This window comes from Molossus molossus, unplaced genomic scaffold (assembly GCF_014108415.1).
Source record: "Molossus molossus isolate mMolMol1 unplaced genomic scaffold, mMolMol1.p scaffold_m16_p_21, whole genome shotgun sequence".
Lineage (NCBI taxonomy): Eukaryota > Metazoa > Chordata > Mammalia > Chiroptera > Molossidae > Molossus > Molossus molossus.
The window spans coordinates 8,155,078-8,172,527 of record NW_023425357.1 but is presented as its reverse complement, the minus strand read 5'-3'; the positions used below and the strand labels follow the sequence as shown (position 1 = coordinate 8,172,527).

Sequence of the window (17,450 nt, the reverse complement as noted above, 5' to 3'; positions counted from 1 at the left end):
CCTCCCTCATTTCCCCCAGCACAAGGCTAGCAGGGCCGGCTTCCAGGAGCCACTGGCCAGCGCCTGGCACGCACCGGTTTGTGAGAACCAGGAACTAAGAGGAGCATGTGGGGGCCACAGGGAGGGTTGGTGTCTCCCTTCCCTACAAAGCAATCCGGGCAGAAGGAGGGTGCAGAACACGCTTGCGGACCAGCACGACCCACTCACGCGCCCACCCGTGGGGGCGCGGCGCCTTTAAGGATCCCGGAAACGGGCCGCAGACCGGAAGTGACCCTCTTTATTTCCCCTCTTCACGTGGTGCAGGCAGGAAGTGACGCGCGCGGCCCGGGAGCTGCGGACGCGGAGGCCGACGGAGCGGGAGTCGCCGACGCCGCGGGGTCTCCGGGACAGGTGACCGGGAGAGGGGGCCGGGAGCGCGCCCGGAGAGGGCGGGGCCTGACGCCCCACGTGGAGGGAACCAGCGCAGGCGGGGGAGCGAGCAGCCCGCGGGGGCGGGGTCAGAGTGCTCTGCGGGGGGCGGGGACTGGACGCCCACATGGGAAGCTAGAGGGGCGCTGGCGGGGCGGGACGTTGGCAAGTGGGCAGGGCCCCGGCGGGCCCAGAGCGTGGACGGGCAGCTGGGGACGAAGCCGAAAAGTTGAGCCCGCGCTGGGGGGCGGGGCCAGGTGCTGCCCGGAGAGTTCGGGGGCGGGGCCGGGCCGCTGGCCGAAAATGCTGGGGGCGGGACCAGAAAGTTTTGCCTGATCTGGAAGTGGGAAGTGGGTCCAGATCGCTGGCGGGATAGTCAGGGGCGGGTCCAGAGGCTGACGCGATGCAAGGGCGGAGCCAAGAGTTGCTGGAGGTGTTAAGGGGCGGGGCCAGGGTCCCGGTTGGGGAATGCCGGGGTGGAGCCAGAAAGTTTGGCTGGAGCCAGGGGCAAGGTCAGAGCATTGGTCCGGAAGCTGGCTGCCCCTGAGCTGGGGGTGCCGGGGGCGGGGCCAGATATTGCCGCGACCGGGATGGGGCCCGGGAGCCAGGGGGCGTGACTAGAAGGTCGGTTGGGCAAATCGGAGGCGTGGCCGGAGATAACTGGCGCGTCGGGGGGCGGGGTCAGTGTATTAACGCGAGAAGGAGGGGGCGGGTTCCAGCTGTTGCTTGGGGACCCGGGGAGCGGGCCAGGAGGTTGGCTGGGGAAGTCTGCCGCGGACCGGGATCATTGACGCGATGCGTGGGCGGGGCCAGAAAGTTTGTCCCGGCGGCGGGGCGGGGTCAGTGCTGGAACTTTTTCCTGTGAAGCCAGGGTTTGGTCGGGAATTTTGTCCGCGTCGGGGTGGGAGCGTATTCACCAGGGAGATCAGGCCAGGCTCAGGAAGCCTCTCCAGTGAGTACCGGGCCTGTTTTCGGAATCTTTGCAGGGAGGCAGCTGCAGTTTTTTCTCGGGATGGTGGGGACGCGGCTGGGACAACTCTGTGAGAGGCGTGGGTTTAGAATGTTCTCTGAGGGTCGGGGCAGCCTCCGGGAGTGGGGTTCGAGCTGTTTTAGAGTGCGGGGTTATGGGATGTTTCTGAAACTTTCCTGGGAAAGAAGTGGATCTAGTATGTTCACAGGGATGTGAGCGGCATTACAATGGGCACAGGGAGGTGGGCCAAAAACTTCCTTGTACAGGTTGGGGGGAGAGGATGTTAGACAGATCTCTCTTGAGATGGAGGCCCGGGTTAAAACTCTCTGCACACGGGTGTGGAAGCTGAACTAGGGAACTTTCGTTTGGAGGGAAGCGGTATTAGATGGTTTGTTAAGCCGTGTTGTGAGGTGAGGCCAGAACTTTCCCAAGGTGGGTGTGACTCCAGTGTTTACGTGGAAATGGTGGATGCAAATGTTAACAGGGGGCAGAATCCTAAAATTGTCCAGAAAAGGGGCAGGCTGATATTTTAAGAGGAGTACTTGAGAGTGAGGGCTAGGATTCTCTTGGGGTGCAGGTGTGTGTGTGTGTGTGTGTGTGTGTGTGTGTGTAGGACCCAGGATGGGAGTAAGGAAGCAGATTGGGGGTTGGGAGCACTGGCCTTAGTTCTGTTTCTTCAGGAACCCCCTCTGCCCTCAGGAACCCCTGGTGCTGTGCTCAGCTTCTGCAGGGAAGGTTTGCTGGCACGCTGGCCCCACCCAGCCAGTTGAATGGTGAGATGGCAAATTCGGAATCTGAGCTTTGGAGCAGGGGGCTTGGGAGGAGGAGGAGGCCCAGGTGCCAGACTCAGACCCTGGATTGTATGGCACTGGGGTGGGTATAGGTTTCTTTCCTTTTTTTAAAAAAAAAAAAATTATTGATGTTAGAGGAGGGGAGGGAGAGATAGAAATATCGATGAAAGAGACATTGATTGGCTGCCTCCTGCACATCCCCCACTGGGGATTTGGCCCACACCCTGGGCATGTGTCCTGACCAGGAATCAAACTGGCATCCTCTTGGTACATGGGTTGATGCTCAACCACTGAGCCACAGCAGTGGCTTTTTTTTTTTTCTTCTCACCCGAGGAAACTCTTGCATAGAGCGAGAGGGAGAGGGAGAGAGAGAAACATTGATGTGAGAGAGACACATTGACTGGTTGCCACCCACACGACCCCAATGGGGCCGGGGAGAAACCGCAACCAAGGTACGTGCCCTTAGGGGAACCGAACCCAGGTCTCTCTGGACTGCAGGACGATGCTCTAACTGCTGAGTCAAACTGACCAGGGCGGTTATAGGTTTTTCTTACTGTCTCTCTATCTCAGTCAGCCACACTGGATCTGAAATCGAAAGAGGAGAAGGATGCTGAATTGGACAAGAGGATCGAGGCTCTTCGGCGGAAGAATGAAGCCCTCATCCGGCGCTACCAGGTGCCCTAGCCCTGCCCTGGGAGACCCCACCCCCTCTCCTCCCAGCAGTGAGTTTCCCTCACCTCTCCCTTCCTTAAAGCCTTTTCATGGTTCCCCTTCACTCTCAGGCTAAAAGCCAAAGGCCTTAGCCTGGCTTTCCTTCCTTCATGCTATCATTCCATCATTCATTCACAAGTATTCACCAAGGTCTTGACTGTAGCAGCCCTGTGCTAAGTGGTACTGGAGAAACAGCTGTGACTGAGACAGCCCTGGGCCTGCCCTTCCAGGGTGACAGTCCAGTGGGGGCACAGAGCTGCGTTCAGTCAGTGATGACCCAGAGTGGGCAAGGCTGGGATGGGGGAGTTGAGGGGTCTTTGGGAGCCCAGTGAGGGCTCTTCCCCAGCCTGGAGGATATCAAGGAGGGCTTCCTGGAGGAGGGGATTCTGAGACCTGAAGGGTGAGTAGACATAACCAGTTGAAAAGTGGAGCAGAACATGTTTCAAGCAGAGGAAATAGTTTGTGTAAAAACTTGGAGCTTAAAGTTAGAGGGTCAGCAGGGGCCAGGCTAAGAGTTTGGACTTTATCTTGAGGGCACTGGGGAGCCATGGAAGGCTTTGAGAGAAGTGGGACCAGGTCAGAATAACTTTTTAGGAAGACTCCTCTAGCTGCTGTTTGATGGTGGTTGGGAGGAGGTGATACTGGAGACTGGATACTAGAGACCCAGGAGGAAGCTGAGGCAGGGACCTCAGGGAGAGAGGAGGTGCTTGGCTTGGGACAGGGTTGTTGGGAGGGTCTCAGTGACTGATGGGCAGTGGTGGGAGGTGGGGAACAGAGGGAGAGTCCAGGACAAGGCTCAGGCCCCTGCCAAAGGTGACAGAGTAACTGGTGGGGCTGTCCCAGAGATGGGGCCTGGGAAGAGGATGAGGTTTCATTTATTCATTCTTCATTCATTCATTAAAAAGGCAAATTGAATTTCTGTTGTGTGCCAGGCAGTGTTCTAAGCTTGGGGTATATATCAGTGACCAAAACAGACAGATGTCCCTGTCCTCAGGCAGCTTCTGTTGCGGGGGAAGACAGACAGTAGGCAAAATATGCATAATGCCAGGTATGAACAGGGGAAGGGTCAGGAGAATGTCAGGGAAGCTGGTTTCTATAAGCTGGTCAGGGATGGCCTCCCTTAGAGGGAACATTTGAGCAGAGACCTGAAGGAGGGAGGGAGAAGGATCTCTGAGGGAAGAGTGTTTCTGACAGGAAACAGCGGGTACAAAGGCCCTGAGGCAGGTCGGAGCCTTGTATGTTCGAGGAGCAGTGAGGAGGCTAGCGTGAGTGACGGGGACAGGGTGGGAGATGAGGTCAGGGTGGTAAGCATGTCAGACCATGGGCTGTGGGGGGGCCTGTGGCTCTGACTCAGAGAAAGGTACCACAGGAGGGTCTGAGCAGGGGAGCAGCGTGCTGCAAGTTTGGGGGAAGATGCTAAGGTGACCAGCTTTCTTGCCTAGAGCTCAGGAGAGCGCCCTGGGCTGGGGCTAGACTTGGGAGAAATTCAGGGGGATTTGGGAGTCCAGCCGTGCACAGGACCCGGCACTCACCTACTGCTGCTGTTTGTTCCTAGGAGATTGAGGAGGATCGTAAAAAAGCTGAACTTGAGGGCGTAGCTGTGACAGCTCCCCGGAAGGGCCGCTCCCTGGAGAAGGAGAATGTGGCAGTTGATGTGGTGAGCCCCACACCAGGTTGGACACTGGAAATCAGGGGAGGGGAGAGAGCTGAGACCTGAGAGGCCTCTCAGCTGCCCCAGACCTGTGGGTGGCCTCCATCCTGGTACCTGATCCTGGGCTGTCCCAGTCTCCCTGCCCCAGTGACTGGATGTTTCCTCTTCCCCCCTTTCAGGAGAAGAACCAGGGCCCTTCCCGGAGGTCTCCCGGGACCCCTCGGCCCCCAGGGACCAGCAGGGGAGGCCGGACTCCCCCCCAGCAGGGAGGCAGGGCAGGCATGAGCCGGGCATCCCGCAGCTGGGAGGACAGTCCTGGGGAGCAGCCTCGAGGAGGAGCTGGGGGCCGCGGCCGGAGGGGCCGGGGCAGAGGGTCCCCTCATCTCTCTGGAGCTGGAGATGTCTCACCTGCTGACCGAAAATCCAAGGTAGAAGCAGGGGAGGGGTGCAGGCCTCTCGCTGAGGCTCTCTGTTGTCATTTCTCTCTTCCTACTCTCAGATGGCCCGTTTGCCCATTTGTCCATCTTTCTGTGTGTCTGTCTCTCTCAGCCCCTCCACCCGGCTCTTTCTCTCTCCTACTCCTGACCAGTGCCTGCGTGTCCTCTCCGTCTCTTCCGGTTTCCTCTTCTTTGCTGCCTTCTGGTGTGTACTTGCCCACCTGCCCTCCCTCTCCCGTCTCTTTCTTCTCTTACTGGCACTGTCTGCGTGTCTCTGTGGACTCTGTGTGTCTGGCTCTGTCCAGTGCATGTGCTTGCTCTCTCTCTGCCTCTCACTCCCTGGATTTGTCTGTGGCGAGCAGTGATGTTGTTACTGTAAATACTGCCACTGCCCTGACACTCAGGTTAGCCGGATGGGAGGCTGCCTAGCATAGTGGCTCAGATCCCACCATGGACTTGGGGTCACCCTGATTCTATTTGTTCCCTGTCCTTTGGCAGCTCGCTTCCCCTCTGGAAGCTTCTGAGTTCTCTTTTTTAATGTTTTTATTAATTATTTGAGAGAGAGGAAGAGAGAGAGAGAGAAACATCGACATGAGAGAGAGAACTTGATCGGTGCCTCCTGCACGCTCCCCACTGGGGATCGAGCCTGCAACCCAGGCATGTGCCCTTACCCGGAATTGAACTGGGATCTCTCAGTCCATTGGACGACGCTCAGTCCACTGAACCACACTGGCTGGGCTTGGTTCTCTCTCTTAGGTGGGAAGAATATGTGCTTTAAAGGTTATCATACATGTTCTGTGACATCGGGCATTGAAACCCTCAGAGTAAGTGCCCAGTGAACGTGACTTAGGGATGTTTATTATTTGCACACGCTAAGCTGCTCTAACAAAAAGACCTCACTTAAGTCAAGTAGAAGTTTCTTTCTTGTATGCCAAGCCCTGGGAATGAAGGTGTCATCTTTAGCAGTTTGGCCACGTGCTTGTGTAAAATTCTCTTACCATGGAGGAACCGGGGAACGGATCATGGGGGGGTCACCAAGCCATCTGCCAACTTATTACTGTTATTACTGTCATTATTACTGTAGTGACCATGGTGTATCCAGGTCCCCGACCCCTATCCCAGGTTCAGTGTTTTGCTAGAAAGATCCTTGGCTAAAATTTATTATAGTGAAAGAATTCAAAGCAAAATCAGCAAAGGGGAAAGGCGCAGGGGCTGAAGTTTGGAGACCAGCTCACCCATTGGGGTCACACAGCTACACTCAATTCCTCAAGCACTGATTGTGACAACACACGTGAAGGGTCTTCTACCAGGGGCTCAGTAGAGACCTGCTGCCCAGGGTTATTGGGGACTGGCCATGTAGGTCCCCTCGACTTGGTATATATCCAGATCCCGACCCCAGTATGGTGTTCAGCACACCATGTTGATGGCACAAATCGAGGCTCAGCGAGTCCCCCTTACCAATTGACTGTCGATGGGGAACACGCAGGAGCCAAGTCCCCAGACACCAGCCAGGGGCTGGCCTTTAGAGGACACACTCAGGCCCGTCACGGTAACTCTTAGCACAGAAGAGCTGAGTGGTTCTTCCTGACCCCGGTGTCCGTCCACGCAGGAGTGGGAGGAGCGGCGCAGGCAGAACATCGAGAAGATGAACGAAGAGATGGAGAAGATTGCGGAGTATGAGCGCAACCAGCGGGTCAGTGCCAGGGTGTTCCCCACGCGGGGCACACTGCCCGGGCTGGGTGAACCTGCCAGCACCTCATCCCTGTGCCCGCAGGAAGGCGTGCTGGAGCCCAACCCAGTTCGGAACTTCCTGGACGACCCCCGGCGGCGCAGCGGGCCCCTGGAGGAGCCCGAGCGGGACCGCCGGGAAGGCAGCCGCCGGCATGGGCGCAACTGGGGGGGTCCGGACTTCGAGCGGGTGCGCTGTGGCCTGGAGCAGGAGCGGCAGGTGGGTGCCGGCAGCCGGGGTGCGCTGGGCCACGTGCCATTCTGCAGCCAGACTCTCGGCAGCAAGTGTTCCTGGGTGTGTGCTGAGCACCAGGCACAGCAGTGAGGGAGACAGAACAGGATGGGCAGCATCTCAGGCTTTCACCCCAAGTGATGTGCCCTTCTGGTGCCAGGACCACACTGCTTCCTTTTGACATGTCCTCTCATTCCTAATACTAGTAATGACTGCCCAGCTGGGTGCGGGGCCCTGTCCTAGGTGCTGGGCTGAGGGTTTAACAAGGCAAAGCCCCTGCCCTAATGAAGTTTATTCTGCTGCGAGCTAAGTGACTGGATGTATAACGAGATGCCAGGTAATGCTAGATGTTGGGAAGAAAATTCCAGCAGGGCGAGAAGCCAGAGAGATGTGGGATGGGCTCTCCGAGGAGGTGCCACATGAGCAGACCTGGTTCTGATCACTGCCCTGTCGCCTCCTGGGTGACCTGCAGCAGGTGGCTCTGCCTCTGAGCCTGGAGGACATGGGGCAGAGTGGGGTGGGTAGTGGAACGGGGCCCTGACTGCCCGTCTTGCTGTGGGTCAGGGCCGCCGGGCTGGCCTGGGCGGTGCCAGTGACATGACACTCTCCATGACGGGCCGGGAGCGGTCGGAGTACCTGCGTTGGAAGCAGGAGAGGGAGAGGATCGACCAGGAGCGGCTGCAGAGACACCGCAAGCCCACGGGCCAGTGGCGGCGGGAGTGGGATGCTGAGAAGACCGACGGGATGTGAGTCTCGTCCCTGCCTGCCCCTGTTTGGCTCCTTGACCTGGGCCCTGGCTTCCGTCTCCTTTGGCTCTGATTTCTCGCCCTGTGTATTAGTTAGCAATCACTGCAGCAATGCTGCGTAACCACCAGCTCTCCGTGGCATGTACAAGTATTTCTTTCTCACATGTTCACGGGTCAGCTGGCTTCAGCTGATCTTTCAGCTGTGGGCTCGACAGGCCTTAGCTTCTTGAAACAGGTTGCACTCAGTTTCGCTCCACGTGTGTTCATTTTGGGGTTCAGGCTGAGGGGAGCAGGTCATGACTTTGGCAGATGCACAAGAGAGAGATGGACATACTTCCCCGTTCTATTAGTCAACAGACCCAGCATCTCTGGGGCGGGAACGTAAAATTCCCACTGTAGTGGCTGGTGCTGCCTTACTCCATGCTTGAAGGTGTGGATGGAACCTCTCATGCGGGAGGGCAGGAAGAATCGCTACTAGTGATTAGATCTTTGTATTCTCCCTTCATCCCTCTAATTTGTATCCAGCAACCCAAACCCCTTAGCCCAGTGCCATTATTATCTTTAGGTCTGACTTTGTCCCTTTTCGGGTCCAGGAAAAACCCAGTCCGTCAAACTTCAAGTGAAGGCATCTTTGCATCATTGACAGGAAGACTAGCTTCCATGTCAAAGGCCGAGAAGTTTCTGAAAGAGCCGACAACGGCAGTCTTAAGATCAGCAGTTGTAGTTTTTACGCCATCTTCTGTCCTTTGCTGCATTGGAAGACTTCACACCCAGAAGTTTTTTTTTTTGTTTTCTTTGGTTTTAATCTTCACTCGAAGATACGTTTTTTAATTGATTTGAGAAAGAGAGAGAGAAAGGGAGGGAAACTTCGATGTGAGAGGGAAACATCAATTGGTTGCCTCCTGCATGCACCTTGACTGGGGATCCCACCCACCACCTTTTGGGGGAATGACGTTCCAACCAACCGAGCCACCCACCCAGGGCCACACCTAGATGTTTTATTGTTGATACTGGCTTGAGAAAAACGGGGATCTTTTCTGTGTGCCTGGTGGTCAGAATATATTTGGATTGTGAACTAAGCTGTGCAAGTGTGAGAACTATAGGGAGGGGCAAAGTAGGTTTACAGGTGTGTGTATGTGTAACAGAATTTATTCTTATATCATTACTTATTAATTATTGTATTATTTTCCATAGGACCAACTAAATCTACTTTTGCCCCACCCTGTATTTTGCGCAGATATTGTTGCTGATCTTTCTAACATGTAGGCAGATGGGCTTTTGGGGAGATGTTCTCAGGGGTGAAGAAAGAGAAAGTAATTATTTCTCTCTTGTGTCCCCAAAGCAGCCTGCAACAAGTCTCACTAACGTGTGCACTGCCTTTGTCAGCAGCTGCTTTTCGAGTCCCTCCTGTGTGTTATGGAAGGTTCTAGGTGATGGGGGCACAGCAGTGAGTAAAATGCTCTGGCTTCATAGAACTTAGAGTCTAGTGGGAAAGACAGGCCATGACTGTGTCTAACGAGTAACGACACAGAGTGTGCAGAGGGGGGGAGGCTGTTGTTTTATTTTCATTTTTATTTTTTGTTAATCCTCACTCGAGGATACTTTTCCGTTGATTTTTTTTTAGGTAGAGTGGAAACGGAGGGGGAGAGAGAGACAGAGAGAGAGAAACATCAATGTGAGAGAGATACATTGATTGGTTGCCTCCTGCACAAGGTTGATCAGGGCCAGGGATCAAACCTGCAACTGAGGTACATGCCCCTGACTGGGAATCGAACACACAACCCTTCAGTCCGATGGCTGACGCTCTAACCGCTGAGCCAAACCTGCCAGGGCGAGGCTGTTGTTTTAAACTTAGATAATATATATAATAAGATGATTATTTATTTTTATTTTATTTTTTTTTATCCTCACACGAGAACATTTTTCCATTTTTTGTTCAGATAGAGTGGGAGGGGGAGAGAGAGAGAGAGAGAAACATCGACATGAAAGGGACACATCGAGTGGTTGCCACCTGCACGACCCAGCCAGGAACAAACTGCAACCGAGGTACATGCCCTTAGTGGGAATCGAACCCGGGTCTCTCTGGACCGCAGGCCAATGCTCTAATCACTGAGCCAAACCAGCCAGGGCAAGATGATTATTTAAATGGGGATTTAGGAAGGCCTCTGGGCTGAGGTCTGAAGAGAACAGGCTACTGAAAGATCCAGAGAAGCCCTGGCTGGGGAGCTCAGTTTGTTAGAGTGTTGTCCCAATACTCCTAGGTTGTGGGTTTGATCCTTGGTCAGGGCACATACAAGAATGAGCCCTGACTGGTTTGGCTCAGCGGTTGGAGCGTCTGCCTGTGGACCAGATTGTCCCGGATTTGGTTTCTGCTAGGGGCACGTACCATGCATGCATGAATGAGTGAGTGAGTGAATGAGTGAATGAATGAATGAATGAACCAATGAGTTTATGAATGGGTGGAACAGCTGATCGATGTTTCTGTCTCTCTCAAGTCAAATTAAAATTAAAAAAAAAAATCTGGAGAAGAGTGTCCCAGGAGTAGCAGGTGCAAAGGCCCTGAGGCAGGAGCTCCACGTGGTGGGAGAACCTGATTAGCTGGGAAGGTGAGAGATAGTAATAGGAAATGAGGCTAGACAGGAAGCTAGGGATCATGTACTTTGAAAATTTTTGTTCTTGGGGGTCAAATACTAATTTTTTTCTTTCTGTATTTGTCACATGATGTCAGATTTGCTTCTTGTCCATCACCTGATCCTGTCCTCCTCCTAATCAGTGACCCCCCTTCTGGTTGACGATGTCTCCTCCAATGATCTTGCTTTCTGACCCTGGCCCCCATCTCTCCCTCTTATCTCTTCCCACCCCTCTTGTTCCCACTGTTCCCCCAGCTGCTTGCTCACACCTTTTCTCTTTCCCCAGGTTCAAGGATGGCCCAGCTGCTGCCCTTGACCCATCTCACCGCTATGGTGAGTGGTTGTCCCTGGGTGGGGTGAGACAGTTGGCTGGGCCAGGTGTGGGACTGTTTTGCACCATGCCCCTACCCTTGATCCCTGACTCCTCCTGGGTTCTGTTGCAGATGACCAGGCCTGGGCCCGGCCCCCGAAACCTCCCACTTTCAGGGAGTTCCTGTCCCAGCACAAAGCTGAGGTCAGCCGCAGGAGGAGGAAGAGCAGCCGACCCCAGGCTAAGGCAGCCCCCCGTGCCTACAGGTGGGGACACCCTTTCCCTAGCCAGGCTGTGTGGCCCTGTACCCGGTTGATTTCTGACTTGTATATTTGTGGGTCTGTGTGTCACTTTTCAATCTGTGGGTCAGGTGCTTGGTTTGGGAGGTTGGGCCTGTCTTTCCACTTGACATTCATATGGCCCCTCCTCCTGTCCCACCCATCTCCTCTTCTGCCACCTGGTCCCCCCTCTATCTGTCTGTCCCTGACACCTGAAGACCTACCCGCCATTTCCTCCTGAGTGCACCAACATGCCGCAACCCCTCTCTTCCCCAAGTCAATTTTTTTTTAAAGTGCTTTTTTTTAAATTTTTTTATCCTCACCCGAGGACATTTTTCGATATTTTGTTCAGATAGAGTGGGAGGGAAGGAGGGGAGGGAGGGAGGGAGAGAGAGAGAGAGAAAGCATCAATGTGAAAGGGACACATCGAGTGGTTGCCACCCGTACGACCTAACCAGGGCTGGGGACAAACTGGAACCGGGTACGTGCCCTTAGCAGGAAACGAACCCAGGTCTCTCTAGACCTTAGGCCAATGCTCTAACCGCTGAGCCAAACCGGCCAGGGCCCCAAGTCAGATTTTGTACCTCTTCTCTGGGGAGGAGCGGGAGGTGGAAGCCCCTTCCTCCTGTGCCCCGCAGACTTCACAGCCCTTTCCTCTGACCTCTCCAGTGACCATGATGACCGCTGGGAGATGAAGGAGGCAGCGTCCCCAGCCCCCGAGGCCCCACAGCCCATTCCCCCTGAGGAGACGCCCACACAGGTAAGGCCGGCTGTCGTCTCTGGGTAGGTGGTGAGGGGCTGCTCAGGGCCCCCACCCTCTCTTCGACCTGCCTTGTGTTCCCCACAGCTGCCTGAAACCCCAGCCCCTGCCCACCAGCCTCCTGAGGATCAGGGGGAGGAGGACAAGGGGGAGGAAGACGAAGGGGAGGAGGACGAAGGGGAGGAGGACGAAGGGGAGGATGAGGAATGGGAAGATGTGAGTGAGGACGAGGAGATTGAGGAGGAAGAAGAGGCTGATGACGAGGAGGAGGAGGAGGAGGAAGAGGAAGATCCAGCCCAAGACCACCAACCCCAAGAACCTGAGCCCACTGAGAGCCTCAGCAGTGACCAGGCCAACAAAGAGCCCTCCAGCCCTGAGGAGCCCCTGCCACTTCCCCAGTCCCCCGCCTCACCTTCCAGCCCCTTCTCACCCCCTGGGGGCCACCAGCCTGTGTCTGACTGGGGTGAAGAGATGGAGCTGAATTCTCCCCGGACCACCCACCCGGCTGATGCCCTCTCTCCGGGTGAGGCCTGGCCTTTTGAAAATGCATGAAGTTGGCTGCTTGTATGTGTGTTCAAGGGATGCATGAGTAGGGGGGACCCTCAAGAGGCTGGGCCCCAGGAATCTGTGGCCCCCAACACCCTGGTGGCCAGGGAGGACAGTCCATGCCCCTCTGTGTGCTGTCCATACCCGTCTCTGGGATGCTCACCCCAGATGCAGCCCCTGTGGACTGTTCCAGAGCGCCCTCCCCAATAAAGAGTTCACATTCAATAACAGTCACATTCAAATGACATTCCCCAGGTGTGTCCTTGAATCCCCCTTACTCCTTCAGGTCCTTCTGTCTTGGAGTGGGGGGGGGGGCACCTGGAGGGGGAGGGACTTGACTAGACCTCCTCCTTCCCCAGGAGGTGATCAGCCAGCCCCTGCCTCCCTGGAGAGTAGGCCCAGCCTTCCAGGAACCCAGGAAACTGAAGAGGAGGGGTCTGAGGCAGCTCCAGGTGGGGGAGCTGATGGGCCCCGGAGGTGGCTGCTTCCTTTCTCTGGGGCTGAGGGTAGGGGGTTTGGGGGAGGCATGGGATGGAGTGGAGCTGGGGTGTGTGGAGAAGCAGCTTGGACCTGGGCGTGAGGTTAGAGATGCTGGGATGGCATTGGAAATGGAGCCAAGGTCAGGGGGTGGAGCTAAGGGAAGGACTGGGCCCGAGTTACTAGGAACTGAGTGTATGCAGGGGCCTTGGGGTGAAGAGGTGGAACCATGATGGGATGAGGATTTAGAAGTGGACCGCAGGGGTTTTTAGAAAATAGTCTAAAAGTAAAGAGGCGGGGCTAAGGGCAGGATTAGAAATTTAAATATATTTTTAATTAAAGAATGGAGAGGGGCAGTATAATGGATTTGGCTGTGAGCCGGATTAGATTTTTAAGGTGTAACCGAGTGGGTAGATTAGAATAGAAATGCGGACCCAATTAAAACGTTGGGTCCAACGGAGTAGGAGCGAGAGGCCGAACCACGTTTCCCTACCACCCGGTGGAAGCGAGGTTGTGAAGCAGGTACCTCCCCCTAGGAGTGGGATTAAGGTTTGGGGGAGGAGCCAAGGAAGATCTGGTTAGAACTCGGGGTGGGCAAGGAAGGGCAGGTGCACTGAGCGGTCACGACAGGTAGGTTTAAGCCCTTGACGTGGTGGTGAGCTGGGATCGGAGAGGACAGTTTAGGGTGGTGGGTGAGGCCTGGGTGCCCTAGTGCTTTGTCTTTGGGCCACGTGTTGGCCAAGTGACCGTGATCTCGTTATACCAGTTTATTTTCTCAGTTGTAAACGGCTCTGCTGCTTCGTGGGTCCATTCTGAGGGTCAGAGCCTGAGGCCCCTAAACCACTTAGCGCGGGGGTGGCTGCAGCCAAGCTCAATCGAGCTGAGGGGCGGGCCTAGACCGGGTTGTCCTGGCACTGTTCCCCCTCCGCTGACCGCGCCTTTTCTCCCCAGAGGCGGGCCCCGAGGGCCAGGAGACTGCGGAGATCACCGACTTCCAGAGGGTGCGTTTCTGCAAGGTGGTGGCGGCCGCCCCACCACCAGGGGCCGCCCGCTGACCGCGCCCGCCGACTCTGCACTAACTTCCCGCAGCCTCGCTCCTCTGTCCTTTGCTTCTGCCACGCTCCAGCCAGGAGAGGGTTAAATGTAAGGGGGGAGGAGGCAGGGCGATAGTCCAGTTGCACAGATGGGGGCGCGCCGTGGCACCTGGGTGGCTGAGATGCCCCCGAGTTACCCACCTGTGGAGGCCATAGGGGGTAGGTGCGAGTCTCCGGGACGAGTTTCCCCGCCTCCAGGAGATTGCATCCAAGGCAACCAGCCGGTGACTCTTCCGAAGGACTTGAATTACTAGGCCACCAGTTGTCTATTAAACGCAGCGCTTTCGCTAACCTTTGAACTGTGTTTCTGGCGGGGGCAGACTGGGCTGCGGTGCTTGGCAGGCTTTTCTGGGGCGGAAGAGGCGGGAGGAAGGGGTCTTCCTTCCTCCATCCCCCTGATACATTTTCCCTCCCCCCTTCCCGCAGGCCTCCCCGAATTCCTGAAGACGCTGCTGGGAGGGCACTGAATTCCCCGCCTTGGTGGGGAGGGGGCGACAGGAGGGGGTTAGGTTGCGCTCTCTCCTCCCTGGAGCCCACTCTGGACCCCGTGGCTGACGGAGAAAGTGAGGGTGGTGGAGGAGGAGCTAGGGGAGGGGCGTGACTAGGGTGTGGGGTGGAGCTGCAGCTTCTGGGAGAAGGAGGGTCCCGCGAGGAGCGTGGTTTTAGGATTTCTGGGCGGGCCAGGATTCCGGTGGGTGGAGTTAGAACGTGGGACAGGTTAGGATGGGGTGGGGTCACGAGAGCCGGTTTAGAAGGGAGTTGCCAACACTGGTGTGGGGCGCAGCCACCGACCGAGGTAGTGGTGGTTGGAGTTCGGTGCTGGAACGAGTAGAGTGTGAAGGAGGAAAGGGATGGAGCCTGGACTATAGAGCGGTGAAGCCAGGGGCAGAAGAGGACGAAATCCAATGGTGGGGTATAGTCAATTCAGACAAATCAGTCGGGAGCTGGGGCGGGGCTTGCGAAGCCTGAGCCGGGCAAGGGGGAGGTGTTCGAGGGGGTGGCTCAGATACTTGGAAGAAAACTAAGTCCCGAAAGGGGCCGGGGTTAGGGCGCGGGAAGGAGGCCTCAAGAATAGGACGAAGGAGTTAAACGCCCCACACTTTGGAGGCGTGGGTATAACTCCGAAGCCTGGTAGGAGTCGTCTGGGCCGGGACCTGCCTCTGTAAAGACCGTATTGCTTTCCTGGGGCGGGGCCAGAGCCCTGATTAGGGCTTAACTTGATAATGGTTGGCGGGAGGCTGGGGGTGGGGCTAGAAGGCGGAGAAGGCCCGTTCCCTCGGGGGCGTGGCCATGCTGGCGCGGGCGAGGTTGGACCGGGGAGATTCGGAGCGCAGAGGCGGTCCTCCGGAGGGGCGGGACCTAGGGCGCGGGGGCGGGGCCTGTGCGGGCGAGTGGGCTGCGGAGATGCGGGGCACGAGCTGCGTGGGCGGTGGTGGCGAGAGCCCGGGTGGCACCGGGCTGAGTGAAGGCCCGCGGGGTCGGTGGCTGCGCCTGGCTCCCGTCTGCGCCTACTTCCTCTGCGTCTCGCTGGCCGCGGTGCTGCTCGCCGTCTACTACGGTCTCATCTGGGTCCCCGCGCGGCCCCCCGCGGTCCCCGCTGGCCCGCCGCCGAGCGCGCCGTTCCTCCCATGCGCTGCCCACCCGGGCGCGCCGCCGGTCCCGGCGCCCGCCGCTGCCTCGGTGTCCTGCCTCCTGGGAGCCCCCGGCGGACCGCGACCCCAGCTCGAGCTGCCACGCAGCCGCCGCCGCCGCCACAGCGACCCCAGCCGCCCGGATCACCAGATGCTGGGAGAGACAGCAGAGGCAGCGGGGGGGCGAGGACCGAGGTAACCATTCTTTGCACCCCAAAGCTGGACTGCTGGCACTGCAGAGGCCGCACACCCGCCGTGGATGCTCATTCCCGGCTGGGCCAGGATTCCGTTTTATTCATGACATCGCCTGGCGTCTCTGGAGCTGTCATCCTGAAGAATGGAGAGGGTGAGGGGGAGCTGGCTCGGGGCCTCGCCCTTCGCAGCTCCTCCCGGACCAGGCCGGGTCTTCCACCATCCGGCAGACCACACCCTGACCGCTGTCTCCTGGCCCTCCCTCCGTAGGGTTTGGAGCACAGAGCCCACAGCCCTCCTCCTCTCTGACTCTTGGTGTCCTTTCGTCCACCTGCAATAAACTCCAGACCCAACTGTCTCGTGCTGTTTGTCTTGTTGTCTGCAGAGGCCCCTCGCTCTCGACTTTGTGATCTTTGTCTCTCTTGCCTTGGTGGGGTGGGCTGGGTGTGTTTTTCCCTTCCCTAGGGGGTTCCTTTTTTTCCCATTCTCATCATGTAGTTTTGGGGTTGGGAAAAAGAGGCTTATCTGCACCAGGGCAGTTGAAGGTCAGACACTGTGAAGGACTTCACAGTTTTCTGTATCTCGTGGCAGAGGACAAGTGCCTTTGGTAAGAAGCAGAGGGTCTGCGCTCCTGTCACAGCACAGGAGACAGGAGAGCCAGAAGCAAGAACTGGGCTCCTGAGATGAGTGCTCAGTATAATTACAATGTCGGGACAGAGGCTAAGTCACTGAGACGTCAGGATGCTGCTGGGAGGGAATGATGCCTTCTTCCTGGGGTCTGAGAGATGAAGGTGGACAGCAGCGGTGGGGGGGCTTTCCTGCCCCCCTGGAAGTCACAGAGGAAGTTCTCCACGCACTGTGCTGCCTTTGAAGATTCATAAAACCTCCCTGGGCTGCAATGCTGCTGCTGAACCAGGGCAGAGAATCTCAGGTCCTGCTGAAAAGAGTCAGAAGTAGTTGAGTTCATTTTCCTACCTAGAAGACTGAAGCCTGGCTCTGGGCAGGGCACTGAACCCTACCTGCAGGGAGTGGTTTTCCTGTCCAGCCTCCTTGAAATGGAGACTTTCCCAGGAGAGTGAAGCTCAGCCTCCTTCCTAGACTGGGACATCCGTGGATACCGACTGTCTGGGAATGTCAGTCATATTCTCTCTCTCTCTCTCTCTCTCTCTCTCTCTCTCTCTCTCTCTCTCTCTCGGTGATACGTGCCCCTAGCAGGAATGGAACCAGGGACTCTCTGGTCTGCAGGCCAACGCTCAACTGCTGAGCCAAACTGGCCAGGGCTGTCAGTCATTCTCTTTACCTCCTTCTCCCATCTACCCCCCCAGTACCATTTCCCAGAAGATGTTTCCAGAAGGAAGGGGAACTCAGGAAGTCAGCACCCCTTTACATTTAGGGTAGGTGGTGGTTAGGGGCCCTGACTTTGGGGCCCAGATGTCCAGATTCAAATCCCAGCTTTTCCTCTCACTAGCTGTGTGACTTTGGGCAGGTCTCTCAACCTTTTTGGTCTTGTAAAGTGAAGATGACAGTAGTATTTATCTCATAGAGTTTCCCTGGGGATTAAATAAGCTAGTGATCTTAGAACAGCATCACAATCTTTCTCTGCACCCGCCGTTGTCCCTCAGGGCTTTAAAAACCAAAGCTTGGATCCCAAGATACAAAGTCAGCCCAGAGCTCTGGATCACAGCAAAGGGTCAGTTCATCTCTGCCCCCACTGCCCTGCTCCCCTGTTTCTATATTCCAGCCCCATTACTCCTCATCTCTTGGCTTCTTGTCTCTGTGTCTCACCCTCCGCCCTTCTCTCTGTCTGTGTTTGTTTCTCTGTCTCTCAATCTTTGTGTGTCTCTGTGTCTTTCTCTGA

General features: G+C 56.5%; 2 protein-coding genes across 7 annotated transcripts; both read left to right on the top strand.

Moving 5' to 3' along the window:
* The first annotated feature begins 331 nt into the window (after positions 1-331).
* CCDC9 (coiled-coil domain containing 9) lies at positions 332-14,325 on the top strand. Of its 6 annotated transcripts, XM_036276038.1 has the most exons (15): positions 332-390; positions 2,078-2,151; positions 2,740-2,844; positions 4,436-4,537; positions 4,711-4,959; positions 6,578-6,661; positions 6,743-6,916; positions 7,493-7,674; positions 10,591-10,637; positions 10,748-10,880; positions 11,562-11,652; positions 11,740-12,175; positions 12,558-12,650; positions 13,627-13,676; positions 14,196-14,325. In XM_036276038.1, the coding sequence occupies exons 2-15, from the start codon at positions 2,149-2,151 to the stop codon at positions 14,211-14,213; spliced, it is 1,767 nt and encodes a 588-aa protein (XP_036131931.1). In that variant the 5' UTR covers positions 332-390; positions 2,078-2,148; the 3' UTR covers positions 14,214-14,325. The 6 variants fall into 6 exon arrangements, 5 of the variants coding, with proteins under 5 accessions (XP_036131931.1, XP_036131928.1, XP_036131933.1 ...); XR_004961198.1 differs by lacking the exon at positions 14,196-14,325 and having other exon boundaries at positions 12,569-12,650; positions 13,627-13,675; XM_036276035.1 differs by lacking the exon at positions 14,196-14,325 and having other exon boundaries at positions 13,627-13,837.
* Positions 14,326-15,161: 836 nt separating this feature from the next.
* On the top strand, positions 15,162-16,053 carry INAFM1 (InaF motif containing 1). Its single transcript, XM_036275539.1, has one exon. It carries the CDS (start codon positions 15,174-15,176, stop codon positions 15,597-15,599), a length of 426 nt encoding a protein of 141 aa, XP_036131432.1. The 5' UTR covers positions 15,162-15,173; the 3' UTR covers positions 15,600-16,053.
* Positions 16,054-17,450: the final 1,397 nt, after the last annotated feature.